This window comes from Hylaeus volcanicus, chromosome 5 (assembly GCF_026283585.1).
Source record: "Hylaeus volcanicus isolate JK05 chromosome 5, UHH_iyHylVolc1.0_haploid, whole genome shotgun sequence".
Classification (NCBI taxonomy): domain Eukaryota; kingdom Metazoa; phylum Arthropoda; class Insecta; order Hymenoptera; family Colletidae; genus Hylaeus; species Hylaeus volcanicus.
Window position 1 is genome coordinate 11,632,351 of NC_071980.1, and position 19,190 is coordinate 11,651,540.

Genomic DNA, 19,190 nt, shown 5'->3' on the forward strand with positions numbered 1-19,190 from the left:
TAAAATTAACAGGTGAAACATACCTTTAATTATAACGGAAAAAAATGTAAGAAATTCCTGTAGCTTTTTCCATTAAATATAAACACAATCTATGGCACGACATTGCATGTACACGGTTTAATATTTACATACATTCACTGGACTCGTTCCAGGAACCGTGTTAATCGGGCTGGTACAACAACGGGAATAACGCAGCGGATATAAAACGAGTAGATCTTCCTGTTCCCTCTCGAAATTATGACATTTTCTATTCCGTCGCGCGGGGAACTACGCGATCCGACGACATGTTCCGTGCCAGCTGTCGTCGTAACACACGGGAATGATCCCTTGGATCCCTTTGTCTTGATATATTTGCGTTGTCTCGCGGAATTCATTCGGACAGCGCTAGAAGGCAGTTCTCCAAGTTCAGCGGACCTTGAACGTTACAAAGAGCGATGCCCACGAGTTGGGAAAGAGGGGTCCCGAAGGTTTGCGCGTGGAATAATCATGAAACGTAACCGTGCCGCTTCCGGAAGAGGTTAATACACCCGAAACGCATCGCTGACTTCGGGGCCTAGAGCGTGTCGCGAGCGGTACGAGTTTCTACGCTCTCGCGGAGGAACGAGCCGTTCGAACAATGCTTATTTATTTGCAGGATCGTTATCCTCGTTAAAGGTCCGAGACCAATTTTTACGATCCGGCCGTAACGACGAGGGAACGCTCCAGCTGGGGGCGGTGCTCCTTGTAATCTGGTAACGCGTAATTGCCTAATTAGAGGCGAACGCGTTATTACCGAAGAAATTAAACCGAAGACGCGCTAAGCAATTCGGTCGTAACAGCGCTTAACTCGTTTCTCGATGCCTTTCGGACCCTGAATTTCTTTCCCCTGGATAAGCACAATAGGATTCCGAGCTACATTCGTCGAGAATCATAAAGTGGACGTTTTAATAATTAAAGTAATATTTTGAATGCGTTACGGAACGAGGTACGAATTGAATATGAATATTCAGTGACGTTTAATATCGATGGTAAATGAATTGCTCGCGAGACCCACATTCCGTTTATTTAAAATATTATCGGAGTTAGAACAATATTCATTGGGAATGCGCGATGATATTTATCCAACTTATCGATAAATTAGCCGTATGAAATTTACAGTGGGCATAGAAAGTATTCGTACACCGATCAATTTCCAAACAAACTATGTAAAATTCTAATTTATTAACTTATGTTTTATAAACGATGACATTCTACATATTCTCGGAAATCTCTGCAAACTAATGTGTTTACGTTACAAACTTTACTGTAAATGGTTCGTCATAAGAATCGTCCAAATACTTATTGCTTCTATACTTTTACCCACTTTTTATATTTTTTTTATTAGTTTCACAAATTATATTAACTAGGAAATGTTGTTTGGAATATGTCTATCTTAGAGATTTCCGAGAATATGGAAAATATCATTGATTATAAAAAAAGAAGTTAAAAAACTACAATTTCACACAAAAGTTTTTTGGGAAATTGATCGGTGTACGAATACATTCTACACCCACTGTGTGTTCGTAAAAGTGGGGAACGTCGAATAGAAACAATGCAGTAGCTGTGCGTAGAATGTACGATAGCATTAGGTCACGTCGCGGCGACTGTGGGACGTAATCAGACGGATGGAATTCTGAAGTGCCCACATCGTAATCGTGGGCAGCCCCAACGAAGAGGGTCATTTACATCGGTCCAAACGCAAACCTACCGTCGTAATCGCGTCTAAATCGTTCCAAAGAAACTTCTTCCTCGTCTCTCGATCGCCTTCGTCGAAAACAAAAGAATCCGCGACCCTCGCGTCTCGTCGATTCCTTCGGAGACTAATAGGTTGCCGGTCGAAAGCGTTTCTAACAAAAACTGGTCGTCCAATACCGGGATTCGATTCGCTTCGTTTTCACTGGAATCTCCTCCGCGTTCACCGCGGTGACCCAGACTTTTCCCGACGGTAGATACGACGACAATTTTATTCGAATTATAGATTAGATTGAAACACCCCGTATCGATTTATCGGGCACGTTCATTCAACGAAACAGTTATTGAAATAAGCTTTCATTCATCGAACGCGGAACGTTATTCCCATCGATCCTACCTTATTGGAAACTCTTGTTCGGATCAGGCCTCTGCCTATTTCTGGACGCATCGCGCTAGATTTCCTCTTTTATTGGCATGAGCTCGTAATTATACGCCCCGGAAAACAGGCAACGATAGGCTTCGATCGAACGACACATCGGCGATTGTGTCTATCCCCTCTCTCGGATCTTCAAAAGAAATTAACACAACGTTCCAAGACTGACTTCCGGTTAGCGACTGACTATGAGAATACCAGCGGCCAATCCTGTTGGTCATTGCCATCTCCTAAAACAAGGTAAACTATTCATTGTAGCTTGACACGTTAAAATCCCTGCAAACCGATATTACCTCGTTTCTGTAAGGAAACAGTCTAGGATGACGTCACGGACTTTGTCACGAATGAACTAAACGCAGTTATCTTCACAAAAATCTGCTCTTTAATTACAGCCACATACACTTTTCATAACCCGACACAACAAAAAAATAACGCTAAATATATGCGTAAAGACGACAAAAAGGAACGCAACTAAACAAACTAAACCGATTGTACTTAAAAAAAAAATTACTGGCCGTATGCCCTCGACTTGCTGGCGAAATTGCTCGACTAAAACTAAACTGCCGGTTTTAAAAATTGATTCGCGAGCACCATTCGCGGTCACCTGTACGATAGGTACCATGTGTGTTTATGTACATTCTTACATTTCAATCTCGATTTTTGATTTTCATAATCCAATCACTCTTCCTCAGACATATATCTCGCGCATGATTAATGATATTCAGTCTATCGAGCGAATTGTCGAGTAAATCGCAGATACACGAACATGAAACAATAGAATCCATATAATGTCTTTTTCTTTTATTCTACGGGTTGTGGGTGAATAGACCAAACTGGGTTTCACTATAAATAGAGTTGATATTTATTAAACAATAATTAAAGTTTCTTTACATTATTTACATTATACAGGGTGTCCAAAAAATGTTGAAGGTCCTTGAAAAGGGTGGTTCAGGGGGTGATTTGAAACAACTTTTTCCTTAGCGAAATTGTTGTCCGAGGCTTCGTTGAGGAGATATTAACGGAAAACACTGACCAATCAGAGCGCGCGGATACCGTTGGAGCGGCCGCGATAGCGATGGCTACGCGCTAGGTAGCCGCTCTCGTACGCGAACAAATGGCTCGACGTGCATCGAAGGATATTGACGCGGCCGCTCAGCGCGTAGCCTTCGCTACCGTGGCCGCTCCAACGGTATCCGCGCGCTCTGATTGGTCGGGTTTTTTTTATTAATATCTACTTAACGAAGCCCCATCCGACATTTTTGCAAAGGAAAAAGTTGTTTCAAATCACCTCCCGAACCACCCCTTTCAAGGACCTCCAATATTTTTGGGACACCCTATATACAGATTACCTTACCTATAAATAGAGAAACGACATTTAAGGCTTATTCTTTCCTATCTTTCCTTCTTATACTAATGAATCTCACTTATGTTCGTGCACGTGTCCCTTCTATTGTCTTCTGTGTTCTTTATTACCGACAAGTCATGCGGCAAAATTCAAATGGGTTTGTAAAGTACTATCTGTACTACTTTATATCCATATAAAAAAAATCGTACCCGATCGATCCGGTCTAGATTGCGCGTATGGCCTCCGTCCAAGGTCAAATATCATAGATCAAAGTGCGTCGGAAAAGGTAGCCGAAGTGCGTCAACGAGGTCGGGTCCCAGACCGGATCATTCCCTCGTTCGATGGCGCGTCCCGTCACGGTAAAACCGTATCCACGTTTGTCGGTTAATTAGAGTCCAGAACGAGTACCGGTAACACAGAAGCGAACGGTCGTCGGTGAACGTCCGCAGGGGGTCGTCGACCCATGCCAACCCAGGTCTCGTCGACTTTTAACGCCTCTTTTACCGCGCTACCTAAACTCGAACGTTCGCTCTCCCAACTTCTCTTCCTCGACCTTGATCCGAAACTTTTAAAAGTCCCCTGACCCTCGACGCCTCTCCCGTCCTGGTAACAGGACGGACCGCGTCGTCATCGAGCCCCCGAGGCATCGTGATTACGTTACCACCTCTGTACGACCGACGACTCTCGAGTCCTTAACCCTAGACTCACTCTTGCTGTGCTCAACCTTTCGAGTTACCGTTGAGGTATATTCAGGAACGAAATAAAGCGTGCGCAGTTATTTAACGTTTGTTGAAAAAAAAAATAATATAAAGAAAATATATTCTACTATACAGGGTGTCTCACCCGATTTTGACATCTTGTTTTTCTCGCTACTGTTACTCGTAACAAAAAATGTTTCATCGGAGGCTCGAATGGTTATCGATTGGAGCATATTCTGATGTTATTAATTTTTTCGTGAGTGGACGCGTAAAGGTCATATGAAGGTCAACTTTGTTTTTTTAAATGAAATGAGGTATTTTTTAATACATCAATCGATTCAGCTAGACAATTGTTACGAAAAAGTACTAACTATGTAATGTCGGAAAATTAATAGTTCAGGAGATATTTCAATTTAAATTATTTAAATTCTTAAGGCATCATTACTGCCGCGCCAAGACGTCCTGTAAACGGTAACGTCTTAGTACAACAGTAACGGTGTTTTAGAATTATTTAAATTGAAATATCTCCTGAACTACTAATTTGTCAACACTACATAGATTTTGGGCTATGACTGGATCGAAAAGGAAGAAGAGTTTGGAAGCTGAAGAGTCGAGATTGAGTAATGATGAAAGTTGTTGTTTTGGTTAAAGTAAAGATTTGGAATAGGTCAGGAATGATTAAGGGAAAATATTTACTGCGAATGTATAACAACGTTTTAGAATGTTTTAGATAAATGGAGGTGTGGAAAGAATGGAGATGTCGGGAGTAATCGTATAATGTAGATAGTCCGGTGTTTCAACGAAATGGTAGTGCCAAAGATTTTTCCGAAGAACGTGCCAGACACGATAAAATTGATTTATAATCCCAGTCTTGTGTCATCGCAATTTCAATGCAGTTTTTAGTACGAGTAGATTATTCGCGAAGTAATTCGAGGCTAATTGACAAAAGACGCTACAGTTTTATAATTTCATATGTACGTTCTTCGTCTTCCCAATTTCCGATGCACCACCGCGACGAACACCCCGATACAATTCCGAATGAAAATTCGCAACTGGAGAAACAAAAACGGGCTATAAATAATCTAGCAAACGCGCTGGATCGAACCCCAAAGAGTCCTAGGATTAAGCGCCTTAATCTCTGTCCGAGAGATTGGAGTTTTGCCCAGAGAGTTCCTCTGTAAACGTTCGAGCGCATTGTCGAATAAATTAAGACGACCGGGACGAGCAGACGTACCTGCGATGCTCCTCGCACGCTCGCCGCGTTCAAGCCGAAAATTTGCATGCGATATCGTGTGCCTACCGACTGTTTGCAGGGACCCACAGTCCTGCAGATTCGTTTGATAACAGCTGAACACGTTGCTATCTACGAGCAAGAGGGATCGATACATTTTGCAGCGCGAGGAGTATTTTTAGGTTCGAGCAATCTTACCTCGCGTACTTTATCAACAGCACACCATGATTTAACCATTAATGACGAATTAGTTGCTAAAACTCTTGATTTGTCAACAAGAAGCTTACCTCGTTTAACAGTCTTTTCGTTAACCCTTTGCACTCGAGAGGTGACCGAGAGTCACCACTGGGTTTGCCACAGCGAATCAACCAGCAACAATGTTTGTTTAGGTTTAATTTCTTTGGAACTCGAAGTGTCGATAAAATAATTGAGGCAAAGGTGTTTTTGACTCTCAAATCTCAAATTTGAGTTCTCATTTTGGAAGTCAATCCCAGCTCAGCATTCGCGGCAAATAGAGTTCTAAGAAAGTGTTGAACTAATTTCATCTAAATATTGTACTTATTCCAATAACAAAAATTAATCACGTTTCTGTTTGAAGTCATCGCGGTTCTTAGTTGTTAGATGTGTGTGTGTGTGTGTGTGTGTGGGGGGGGGGGGGGGTAAGTCTGCTAATATAAACATCCGCGTCAAAAATTCGAGTTCGACGAGTTGAGGGTGTTAGGTAGTTGAGAGACAGCCTCGATAGTGAATTCAGCTGTCTCTCTGAGCCTTCGAAGTGTCGAAATAAAGTTCATTTAAATGTAACTATTTATTTTTTGCTTCCAACCATAATCTGGCAGAAAACAATCTCGAGTTGCTGGTAAATGCCAGACAAAAAGGTCTCGAGTACAAAGGGTTAATTTATCACCCTTCACCCACAATCAGTTGGCTATCTTCGTCAACTACGAGTGATACTCTGTTGCAAGTGTAGGACGTGAATAAAGGTTGAACAAAATCGAAGATCATTTATTAACCACGTTCTTACAAATTGCCACGGCTGAAACTTGATATATTGTAAACCAGTAAGTTTTCACAAAATGTCATTCACGTCCTCGTAACTTCGTCCGTATCGAATTTTTAATAACAAGATTTTCATCCGTTTTAAACCGCAGCTATCTTCAATGAACGAACAAATCTTAACCATAAGCATAAAGAACATAAATCCAATGCTGCAACTCGATACGTAAGATGCACACCAGTAAATCAAAACTTTAGGATACTTTCTCGCATATACCCTTTCTCATTATCTCACTTCTGAAATTTGTAAGAACATTGTTTTAATAAATGATCTTCGATTTTGTTTGACCTTTAGTCACTTCCTACACAAGTAAAGTCTGTGCAATTATTGGGTTAATGAACGAGGGAGAGTTTTATTATACTCCGTTAATTTCTTCTGATGGGAATAGCGATAGATTGAATTTTTGAGCACCTTACGAACCGCTGATACGAGATTCAGTATTCATATTTGGTAGCATTAACGAGGTTTTGAATTGTTCGATAAAATTGTTTCGAGAAAGTCTCGAAAATGCTGTCAATGTGCTTGTAATTGCACAAGTAAAGTCTAATTTACAACTCTCCTACGCACAAAGAGTCCCATTAGGACGTAAATTACAACAATCTTTTTTTTTTTCTTCCAGCAATTGTTCCGAAGTCAGCCGCAGGGAGCCACGCCGCAGCAGTTGCAGTTGCTCCAGCAGCAACAGCAGCAACAACAGCAGCAGTACCTGGCCGCCTCTCAGGCGCAGCAGCAGCAGCAGCAGCAGCAACAGCAACAGCAACAGAACTTTCCCACGGCGCCGTACACCGTTATCAGCGGCCAGGAACCGTACGTCGGTGCATTGATAGCCGGAGCACCACCACCGGTGGTACAACCTTATTATGGAGTCGCCCCGTGGGTCTATCCAGCGGGACTGCTGCCCCAAGCACCTCCCCAAGCAGCGGCGCCACCGCCACCCAGGCGACCGCTGACACCATCTTCGGCGGCGGCCGCGGCAGCTGCCGCCCAAGACACTGCAAATAATTTGGCGCAGACTGTAAGCGGACAATTAGCCTGTTTCTCGATCGTAGACGCACGCACGTGTTTAGAAATAAATCCTAATGTCACCGGTACCCGAGCGCGATACGCCTTCAGCTGAACCGACGCGTCTCTTTTGCTCCCTTCTGAACCCGCGAGAGGCTTACTCGGCCGACGATCTTCGGGAGAGATTAAATATAAACTTCGAGCGATTTACAGGTCCATTAACGTCTCTGTCTCTATTCTGTCTCTAGAGTATGATTTTGGCGACATTCGAGGCCGAATGTCAAATAAGGATGGTCCGGTGTAGAGTGTGAGAATGAGTTCAACGAATGCACGAATTACATCAACCTGAGGTGTGAAAGAAGAGTGTTTTGACACAGTACATAGCCAATCTTTATTTCAATTCCCTCTGAATTCTGTATATTTTTACAATTATTTTCCTACAAGGAAAGAATGAGTGTTGTCCAACTTTCACGTCTCGAAGAAAGAGTCTGCTCAGAAATGGCAGCCCACTTACAATATCGACACGGACCATGCGGAGCAGTTTGGTGAACAGTTGAACGGTTGACTGCGCGTCAGTTTGAACTGTGGCCGGAAGATAAACGCATGGAATCGAACGAATGTTTAGACTAACCCTATGAGCCGTGGCAAGAGTGGGAGCAAGGTGTAGGTTCTAGTCGCATTATGCTGTCCTTTTAATCGATCGAACAAGGATAGAAGAAGGAGAGAAGGAAAACAAAGATGCTTTATCCTTGTTCGACCGATTGACTCGACAAAAGCATCTTGAGAAGTTAGCACGTGTAGAATCTACACCATAACAACACTTTTTGCCACGGCTCAGCTACGCTCGACTTTGTCGACAGGCAATTAGGAAGACCCTAAGGGAGGGAGGAATAACTGATAACAGCATGCGTTGTGTATATGGAAGGTTAAAAGGATGCCTGGACGAATGCTAGAGTTTAGTTTCAAATGAGAGAGCTAAACGTTAATATCACCGATAGTCAAACTGCGTGTGCGACAAACAGCGAAGGCGTTACTTTATTTCAAGTACCAGAGAATCGCTCGTAGTACTCGTGCAAAGTGATCAGCGGTTGTTAGGCTTTTCGAGCTCGTGTCGCATAGCTGCGTAAAGTTTCATCAAAATAGCCGTGTTACGATTGTTCAGCTATCGATATAAACAGGATAAACAGGTTATTATCAGTAATAGCGAAATGCTTCGTGTCTCTCCAGGTTCAGGGTCAGTACCAGGTGATACCAGCGTATTACGATCAAAACGGATCCATAGTGATGGGCGGTGTGCGCGGGTTGAGCTCCGCGGCAACCCCCATGAGACTCGTCAGTCCTGCACCAGTTTTGGTGAACAGAGCTCCCTCCCAACCACCGCCGGGACCACCAGCTCCACCGCCACCGAGTCTATACTCCCAACCGACTCCTACGTCCCACAGTAATGCAACAGCTGGCGAATGTTTGGGTAAGATACTCTACGCCGATGGAAATTGTAATTAAATACCCGGATCCGCTCGTCGTCGTTGTAGATATGTGTTACTGTTTTCGGTATTCCTTTCCGAGAAGTGCATAAAAGAGAGCTGGCACGCGATGGTAGGCGTGGGTGTTTCGATTAATAGCAAAATCTACGATCAGCAATTTTAGAAGAATTAAGTTGTTATAAAACTACTAAAAACCTACAATTTTGGAAACACCCAGCCGACCAGTATCGCGTGCGCCTTTCGTATACATAACGTGTATATATATATATGTACATAGCCAAAATATATATATATATATATGCATGGCATTCAGTGAAAAATCGACGGATTACTCCACGAGATATACATTGTATTCAACACTCTACCTATCGGCCTATTTAACTATACAAGACGCTGTGAAATTAATCTTACCGAGTATTAAAAGCCTTGGCTATTTTCTCAAATTGACTATCGTAAGCTGATATCTGGAAACATGGTTAATAGGCTCCCCAGAATTAAAAAGCCCACGAATAGGCTATCGGTGGGTAAAGTGTTTGCGTTGGAGTAACGGGTCCCTGATGTCTGTACATACGTGTATCCACGCCACGTATTAACCTCGTGACTAAAAAGAAAAAAAAAAAGACCGTTAATACGAACTATCGATGTCAATAGCGGTAGCGTGGTGTGTGTATGTGTTGGAACGGTGTACCGCTAGGCTTAATAGACGGTGTGAGGTTGGTAACGTACGGGCAGATTAATTGATAACTAAGAGCGTGTGTGGGTTGCGGGCTTTCGGTGCAGGTCTGGCGGCGTGCAGTGCTGCAGCGGTGGTTGCACAAGCCCAAGCGGTCGCTGTACAACAGGCGCAGCAGCAAGGATCAGGACTAGCCGCGGGTTTAGCCGCTCTAGGATACGGTGGCTCCCCACTGGGTGCACTGGGCTCGCCTGCTCAGCTCCAGAGCACAGGTACAACATTCTCTAGCCAACGACGAATCGTTGAAAGAGCCCACTTTCGGTGTCAGGCGTCGTCGACATCCTCGATATAGCAACTTTGTAAAATACGTAACGACTCGCGATGAACGATGACGTACAGGGTGAACCACCTTACTCTACCGCCTCGAATATTTGTCCCATATTTCGTAAATATACGTCTATATAGGAAATGTATCTGTAAAAAAGCTAGATAGCGTAAAAGCTATATTCATACATCACATGTATATACACATTTTATGTACAATACCTGACCCAAAAGCTATTTAAGGTGACGATAACAGGTAATTCACCCTGTGTAATATATTTGATTAAGTCACGATGATCCTTTGTTATCATCGCTTCGAGTACATCGTTCAGTGCTCTCCAAAGATAAGTCTTATGTTTGTCTATCGGAGAATGTAATTGAAATAAACATGAGCTTCAAGAGAGAGCTTAGCAATGTAGCCGAAACGTTGATAACAAACGATCGTCGCGATTTAAACAGACGATCCCCTTACATCACCGTTCACCGCGAGCAGTTACTTATTCTACAAAGCTGCGATATCAATGGTGACTCATCAACAAACAGCGATGGATCCTCGATATACATATATGCCATTTTGTACATAACCAAGATAGAAAATGTTTGCATGCTTTTGCGAGAGCGTATCGTTTTGTCTTTATTGTCATGTTGAACACGTATTCTCCTGCCAGTGCTGTCCTTTGTTTTAGAATCAAACCGATGGCCGCGCGCATCCGTTGTCCATCGATTCCGCTTAAAAACCGCGTGTCCTTTTTGTTCACAGGTCTGGGTCTCGGCGCTTCGTCAACCGCGCGAAGAGATTCCTTCGATAGAAACACGTCAGCGTTTAGCCCTAGTTTGGAGTACAGCCGCGCCAAGTGGCCTCAAAGTTACGGAGCCCTTGGTAAGATAACTTTGTCTTTGTTTTTGTCAGATAATTGTTGAACATATCTATCTCAAAGATTATATGTAGATAGATTCATGCTAAATTTGCCCTGTTTTAACAATTCTTCTTCCAAACAAAAATTTAAACACCGTTTATATTTGTCACCCGAGTCACGCGGAAACCCTTTTAATGGGTTTTCGCGTCGTTCATTACGCCGCGAGGCGGCACCTTAATTAGCCTTGCGTTCCCTTGTTTGTCTACATTCGCACGATCCTGTTTACAGGTACCGTGACGGCGTCGCCAAGCCCATTAGGATTATCCTTGACACCACCGCCAACTTTGGGAGGATCTTTAAGCGGACTGGTCGGTGGAGCCAGTCGGGTATCCGCTGCTCCTGGAGCCGAGGCCAAATTTCGCGCTAGCGCGGTTCCAGCTTTAACGGCAAACGGAGTCTTCGGTTCCAGTAGCTCCCTTTTCCCTAACCTGGTGGGCAAACCTGGCCGCGGCGGTACTACCTGCATCGGAGACAAAAATGCTGGAGGACGATCACGTTTACTGGAAGACTTCAGGAATAACCGGTACGTCCTCTTCGAATCATCGTCAATGTCGCGCGAAGTGTAGTTCGATTACGATTGTAAAGTAATTACACGGTAATTGTAAAATAATTGCGCAATAATCACCGTTTAATTGCTACGTAATCATAATCGTGAATGATTAAACTGTGTAATTACGGAGCAATTACGTTATATTTTTAACCGTGGCGAATGTAATCAAATTACATTTTGCTCAACACTGGCTATCATTCGACGACGAGTATTATTTTACGTTGTATCATTACATTACCGGTACAGCTTACGTTACGAGGCGTTTTTTCCTGCTGCAGATTCCCGAGTCTTCAACTGCGCGACCTGGCCAATCATATAGTCGAATTCAGTCAAGATCAGCATGGATCCCGTTTCATTCAGCAGAAATTGGAACGCGCCTCGGCTAGCGAAAAGCAGCTCGTATTCCAAGAAATCCTCACTTCTGCTTACTCATTGATGACGGACGTTTTTGGAAATTATGTTATTCAGAAGTTCTTCGAGTTTGGCACGCCGGAACAAAAGTCCACCCTCGCTCAAAAGGTAGTTATTCACAGCTCATGTATGCGTTTCTCTATCGTAGCGGTGCTTCCTAACTTTCCTTATATCGTGACATATATAAGGGAGACTGACGACTACATAAGTTAGATATTATGTTGATACATAGAGATTTCATAGTAATTTATATTAAGATTATTACAACGAGTCAGGCTTGTTGCGAAGCACCGCGTTCTACGCTATCTAAAATGATGATTACCTTTGCGTGTCAACTGATTTTATCCTGTGATCGAGTATATTCCAAACTGAACAAGTTGGCCGCAAGATATTTCGAGAAGCTCTTTGAATGTTGCTACTTTAATATTCGCGTTACGTTTAGGTTCGAGGACACGTATTGCCCTTGGCACTGCAGATGTACGGCTGTAGAGTGATTCAGAAGGCTCTTGAATCGATCGGACCGGAACAACAGCAAGAAATCGTCCTGGAGCTGGACGGGCACGTGTTGAAGTGCGTTAAAGATCAAAATGGAAACCACGTCGTTCAAAAATGCATCGAGTGCGTCGAACCGCGAGCATTGCAGTTCGTCATCGGAGCATTTGCCGGTCAAGTTTATTCGCTAAGCACCCATCCGTACGGATGCAGAGTGATCCAACGCATTCTCGAGCATTGCACTCCCGAACAAACCCAAGGTATCCTTCAAGAGCTGCACGCTGCCACTGATCAGCTCATTCAAGATCAGTATGGTAATTACGTCATCCAGCATGTCCTCGGTGAGTAACGATTCGTTTATGTACGCGACACGTTCGTATCGCTGTTTTCCCAATGAACGATGCTTGACGTTTTCCTGTCTGTTTCGAAGAACATGGAAAGCCAGAAGACAAAGCACAATTGATCAGCAGTGTTAGGGGTAAAGTACTTACTCTTTCTCAACACAAGTTCGCGAGCAACGTTGTCGAAAAATGCGTAACTCATGCTACAAGACAAGAACGAGCTGTGCTAATCGAAGAAGTTTGCGGCTTTAACGACAAGTAAGTTTACCTCTGTATACCTTTATATCGCTCTGTTACGTAACATCTGCGAGTTCTCGGTGTCGCTAATTCTTGCACGTGTTTCAAAACAGCGCATTGAACGTCATGATGAAGGATCAGTATGCCAACTACGTGGTACAGAAGATGATAGACGTAGCAGAACCAGCGCAACGCAAAGTATTGATGCACAAGATTCGCCCACACCTAGGCAGCTTACGCAAGTACACCTATGGCAAGCACATCATTGTCAAGCTAGAGAAATTCTTCATGAAAACGGCATCCGCGATGGGGGTGGCGACGCCTGCCGGTGCTTCAACAGGTGGAGGTGATCTCGGTCCCATCGGGCCACCTGCTTCTGCTGCTGGTACAGTTTCCACGCCAGCTCAGCAGCCAACGCAGGTTCTATAAGCGTACGGTTTCAGAAAGTAACAACCATTCGAGATCTTCTATACGTTCAAGAAACACGTATCCAAGACCTACGTAAATATTTATTGCAACGTATCTAATCGTCATTGATTTATAATGGACGAGTAAAACGAGGATTCGTTTCCGCGCCGTCGTGTTCGTCTCGTTGTCCCTTCTTTCCGGAGCTTATAAAACCTATAACGGGAAAAAAGACGCGCGTATCCACTTGAAACGAACGAAAAGAAGAAAGAAAAACTACCGAGACGATTTTTCTTATTTTTACAAAACCGTATAAACCCGACAGAATTTGTACAGAACACCCGAGAATGGACAACGCGAGATCGCGGCGCGAGGAAACAATAACCATCAACAACAAAAAGAAAACTTCAAGGTCGAATGTGTGTCAGAAAAAAATCAATTTGTAGAATAACGTTAGAGGTGCAGTGCATTTTTCTATTAGCAATCTAACGTGCTGCCGAGTAATATATTCGTAGCGATTACGCATTGAAATGTCCCGAAAGTTGCACCGATAACGTTTTGAGAACCGAGTTTCTTCGAAACGACTGGACAAGCTTTGAAGCTTGATCGTAAAAAAGAAACTGCAGTGCTAGGATGGCTGATTGTCTTAACACCGCTCGTTTAATCGATCAGTTGACGCAATTTCAAAACACGGCACGAACACGTTCCGACAATTTGTAAGAAACTACTTTTCTCCCCCTCGGTTTGGGTAAAATCGTTATTTAAACGAACACACACACATGTTATTATCCTTTTTAAACTCAGCACTCTTTCGAAAGAGCGTAGAGCTCTGTCCTCTGGCAAACACTTAAGCGAAAATAATAGGAAAAAAACGCAAAAAAGAGGTGTAAACAGTATGAGAAGTCGCGCCCGCGCGCCGTTCAACGGTTGCGCCCGCGAACGACAAAACTCGGTAAACAACAGCAACAGGTTCGATGAAGAGACAAAAATTGTGTTTAGACAGCTAGGATAGATCGTAGAGCTGCATGCATTTATATCGAGTTGTAACGAGATTGCGATGTCCGTAATATACGATGCGCGAGACGTCTTGGTCGCGAGTGTACCGTACAGCCTTTGCACGCTAAACGTAGTATTATCCTTGTGTGCGGTACACGTCCGATCAACGAATCGGTATCGGTTCAGATTTGATAGATGGTTAGGAGCTACAGATACGTCGATTAAAATCTAGCATAGCGTTTGACATGGGAATGAAGCTGAGTATCCCTGACCGGACCGCTGATCTGCCCCCTTGATTGCTTCAGATTGTTCGTGAATAATAATAATAATCATTAATAAAGAAAAAAAAAAAAGTAACGATGAACGATACCAGGAAAAAAGGAAAGGAAACCAAGTTCGTTATTCTCGTTTCACGTTTAGAAAGAAATTTTCGAAAACGGATCAGTATATGATATATATGTGTATTCCTTCTCGAGAGAGAAAAAAAGAAAAAGAACCTAACAGAATTTAGCAGAAGTAACGGAAGATAAGAAACAAAAGATGGTAAAAGACAGAGATAAAAATAATGAGGAGAGACATCAAGTCGTCAGCACGGTTCTCTTTTGTTCGTTTTACGTTTGTCGCCTTCGAGCGCGGAGCATTTTTTTCTACTCTCTTAAACGTCCTTTTTACATCCCCCCATCTCCTCAACCCCTCTTCCAAACGCCCTTTCCCTTGCAACCCCCCAATGCCCACTCCCTCGTCCCAAAGATCCTCGAATTTTGTAAATTGTGATATAAATAAATAACAAATGTGTATAGGAAACGACGTGACAAACCCTACATGAGGAACCGTAAATTCAATGAATAATTTTATTTTTCACGGGAATTCTCTCCTTTTTAACGGACTTTGTGAATATCGTGTATTATAATAATTACTAATTATATTAAATTTAAATATGATTTACGTTCTAATGCTGCTGACCCTCGATCAACATACGTTACACCACCCATTCTCCTGCCGTGTTAAAGATGGCCGTGTTACGGCCACCTCCTAACCCCCCATCTCCTGCTCCCTTCGCATACACGCACTCTCATGCATTATCCAGTTGTAAGATATAGACATTTTTGACAAAGGAGACGCTCTATAGGAAAGAAATCGTTTATATTCGGATTCATTCGATTCCCAAACGCCCCACGTCCATACCCGCAGTCCTTTTAAAACTAATCGCAGCAATCGCGTGATCGCGGTGATCTTTGAACGTAACCGAGACCCATTGTACATTGTATAAATGATAACGCGTTCTATAACAAACAAACAAAAAAAAAAAATAGAAGAAAAATCGTCAGGAAATTTAACCCCCCCCCCCCCCCACCCCTCCCGCCATTGCATGTGTATCTATATCTCTTTTCGCGTCAAATTTCGCCTTCCGACCCTCCTCACTCCCCTCTCATAACACGTTCACACGTTAGGAATATAATATTGTACACGCCGAGCATTTCGATTTGTATATTGTTACCGATCACACAAGACGGTTGGAAAGAGCGCCTCTCAGCTGTTTTCAATAGCATCGAACTCATTTCTTTCCTTTTAGTTTTCTCATTTTGTTATCGAAACAGCGGTTCGTATTTCTCTCTCTCTTCGTAGTCCTCGTTTTCGGTTAGCCTCGTTCGACGCGAATCCTCTGTGACGTTTCACCGATCATAATTTTCTCTGTCGAGCAACAGCGTTCCCGACAGGCATAGTTGTGCATACGTTGAAGCCAATTCGGAGGAAGAGATGAGCAAAATGATATTTTACGTTAATTATTGCATTCTTGTTACGATTGGAAACTTTTTTATAAAAAATTTATAATGATTTTAGGTCGAACTATAGAATGGAACGCATTAACAAATATTGCACGCCTTATCCTCGTCCATTATTAAAATAAAATTTTGTCCATCTCTGTTCAGAGGGTAGTAATATCTCGCCGCTTTTCCACATCGCGTATGTTTTTCAACAGTCGCTATTTCATCCCTAAAGGCAGACGCGTTGTTCGAATTCCTTTGTAAATTTCTTTGTAAATTTCTTTGTAAATTTCGTCGCACGAACCTCGCTACCAGAACGCCAATTTTTCATCCAAATCGCTTCACGAGTCGTAAATATATGTATATATAAATTATTCCTCGTCGAGCGGGCGAACCTGTTCGACGATTGTACAAACAAACAAAAAATCTCATCAAGTTTTTTAAATTCGACGTTCGTACGCGCGATACGCTCATCATCCCCTTTGCCGCCCCGTCTCCCAAGTTTGTATACACATCCGAGGAAGGTTCGTTTGCGTGGCCCCGCGTACTCGCAACCGACGCTAGACAATGATAATAATAAGATCGAGTTTGTAATTTTAAAACCGTGTACAATGTATAATATTTTGTTAAAAAAACTTAGGTGTTAAATATGTAGAATTCTAAACAAACAAAAGTAACGAAACGGAAAAGTGAAAGGGAGAAAAACCGCATGCAACTCGAGGGATTCGTCGCGATTTTGTACAAAAAATAAAAAACAAACCAACGATAAGAAAAGAAGAAATTAAAGGGAAAGCTACTAAGTGCTGAAAAATGGCGAGAAGAGGGAATTGAACATAGCCGCTTTCTTTGTAACATATTGTAAATAACGATTTATTAACGAAATTGACAAATTCTTAGGTGCCCTTTCTCTTTCTTCTTCGCACGGAGATATATTACTCACTCTAGTTAGTGACAGAATTCACGTATAGGGAAACGAACAAACAAAAGTAAAGCGGAGAAGAGGAAAAGAGCAAAACGTTTTGTAAAAGGAAACTCGCGCGAGACGCGGTACTTATCGAATTCGAAGCGGTTTTTGTTTACTTTCTTCTGTTTAGTTCCTCCCTCGATTCTCGAGTATGTTGATTTCGATCAGGCGATCACGGTGTACTCGTGGAGGTGTAACGACGAAGAGGATAGGTTTGTTGTTCCCCTCGCGCGGAATCGATTATTTTTCGGAAATACGCTGAGAGGAGGCTGCTCGTTTTGGAGCCGCAAAAATACGGAAAAAAAGAAAAGAAACAAACAAAACACAACACCGAAACAGAACAAAACAAAAAAGTAAAGTAAAATATAGGGAAAACTGGATAAGATAACAGTACATGTACGATAACGTAACTGAAAACTCGATATATACAGACAGAGACATTCCAACCGCCACTCTTTTCACCCTCGGTCGACAGGATACATAGTACGCTGTTAACGCGGATTAACGTAGTTAACAACGCTTAAATGCGTTTTACTGATATTTAATAAGGAATGCCGATAGTTCCTTCGTCCGTGTAAATCGCGCGCATCATTTGTAAATTAAACAAACGTCGGAAACGTACGTCTCATTTTTTGTAATAGAAGCATCGATAAATAATCACCCCCTCTCGCGCCCCCTCACCCCTCCGTAAGAATTTTTCCCCCTCCCCCTGTCGAAGTAGGAAATACCGCGAAATGAAAAGAAAAAGAAAAAGAATATACCGGAAAGTCACACATATATAGCAGAAGCGAAACTCGAACGCAAAATCTCATGTCTTATCAGCTAAGGTTACTTGATTACTATTATACTTTTTATTATTATAATTATCATTAATATTATTCTACTCTTATCATTACGATTAATACGATTACTATAATTATTATTCCTATAGTTACTCTTACCAATATTTGTTTGATTAACGACCTTCCCTTTTTATTAATTATTATCGCTATTTACTAACGTTTGCTAAATACACCACTTTCTATATAAATACGAATATAAATAATGTATATGTATATGTATGTATATATGTGTATATGTATGGTATATACATAGATATATATACATATATCGGCGAACTACGCGTAAACACGCCCCACGTAACAATAACATTTGTCATTTTCTTTTTCTTTCTTCTTCTTCTTTTTTCTTTTTTTTTTTTAAATTTAATCCAAGAAAAGAAACGGAAACTTTAGTAAAACGATCGTTTAGCGATTAGAGGTTGACCACCTGATTGCTGTCGTGTTGCATATATACATATATATATATATATATATACATATACGTATACATATATCTACTTAAGCTTCTGAGGAACGAAAAGAAATTCTTTAACGACTTTTTGATTATAAATAGTGTAAATTTTTTATATAGTGCGAGAATGGAAATATTATTGGTTGCGCGACTTCTACGAGGTGCGCGTGGCACCGTGTATAAAAAACAAAAAAAAAAACAAAAAGAACGAAACAAGAGCATACAAAACAAAGCGGAACAATAAGACGGGAAAAGCACGCAGAATTTAATGAATGACAACACGTTGTACATGGTCTTTCGATTTTTTTTTCCCCCCTCACGACGAACACACATGCGAATGTAATTCTAATTTTGTCATTTTTTTTTTTGTCTCTTTCGTCTTAGTTCTTTCACGTTAACCGCATTACGGATCGCGCGATCCCAGGATCCACGTGTGCGAAAACAAAAATTTGTCTCGTGTCGTCCACAGCCAAGCCCCGAAATCGTTCTTGCGTACGATCCTTGTTCCTCGAGCGTGTTGTACTCTTTGTAAAATATTATATTGTAAAAGTGTGCGGGACATTCACAGTATTTCTGTACACACGGTTCTTTTTCGGTATAGTACTCTTTTTGTAAATTTCTGCGCGAGATCATACTTTGACGGATTTTTATAGTCGCTTAGCGTATGGAATAATTTTTTTGTCTTCTTCTTCTTCTTCTTCTTTTTTTGTTTTGTTTTGTTAGTAAAGGATCCGAATCGCGGGATTTGTAACGCAGAAAAGAAAAATGCAAACAAACTGAAGAAAGCAGTATCGAATCTTATTCTTAATCGTGTTGTGTGTGTGTGTGTGTGTGTGTGTGTGTGTGTGTGTGTGTGTGTGT

The 19,190-nt window shown here is 42.1% G+C and overlaps 1 protein-coding gene across 4 annotated transcripts in view; it reads left to right on the forward strand.

Moving 5' to 3' along the window:
• The window catches only part of LOC128876170 (pumilio homolog 2-like), a 143,954-nt gene extending 127,831 nt beyond the window's left edge, over window positions 1-16,123 (forward strand). For 3 of the 4 annotated variants that reach the window (XM_054122306.1, XM_054122307.1, XM_054122308.1), the window contains exons 10-18: window positions 7,094-7,489; window positions 8,704-8,944; window positions 9,741-9,905; window positions 10,718-10,837; window positions 11,103-11,397; window positions 11,703-11,943; window positions 12,278-12,668; window positions 12,758-12,926; window positions 13,019-16,123. In XM_054122306.1, the coding sequence (XP_053978281.1) occupies window positions 7,094-7,489; window positions 8,704-8,944; window positions 9,741-9,905; window positions 10,718-10,837; window positions 11,103-11,397; window positions 11,703-11,943; window positions 12,278-12,668; window positions 12,758-12,926; window positions 13,019-13,334 (2,334 nt within the window). In that variant the 3' untranslated portion in view covers window positions 13,335-16,123. The remainder of the gene's footprint in view (window positions 1-7,093; window positions 7,490-8,703; window positions 8,945-9,740; window positions 9,906-10,717; window positions 10,838-11,102; window positions 11,398-11,702; window positions 11,944-12,277; window positions 12,669-12,757; window positions 12,927-13,018) is intronic. The other variant, XM_054122310.1, reaches the window with a different exon arrangement.
• Window positions 16,124-19,190: the final 3,067 nt, after the last annotated feature.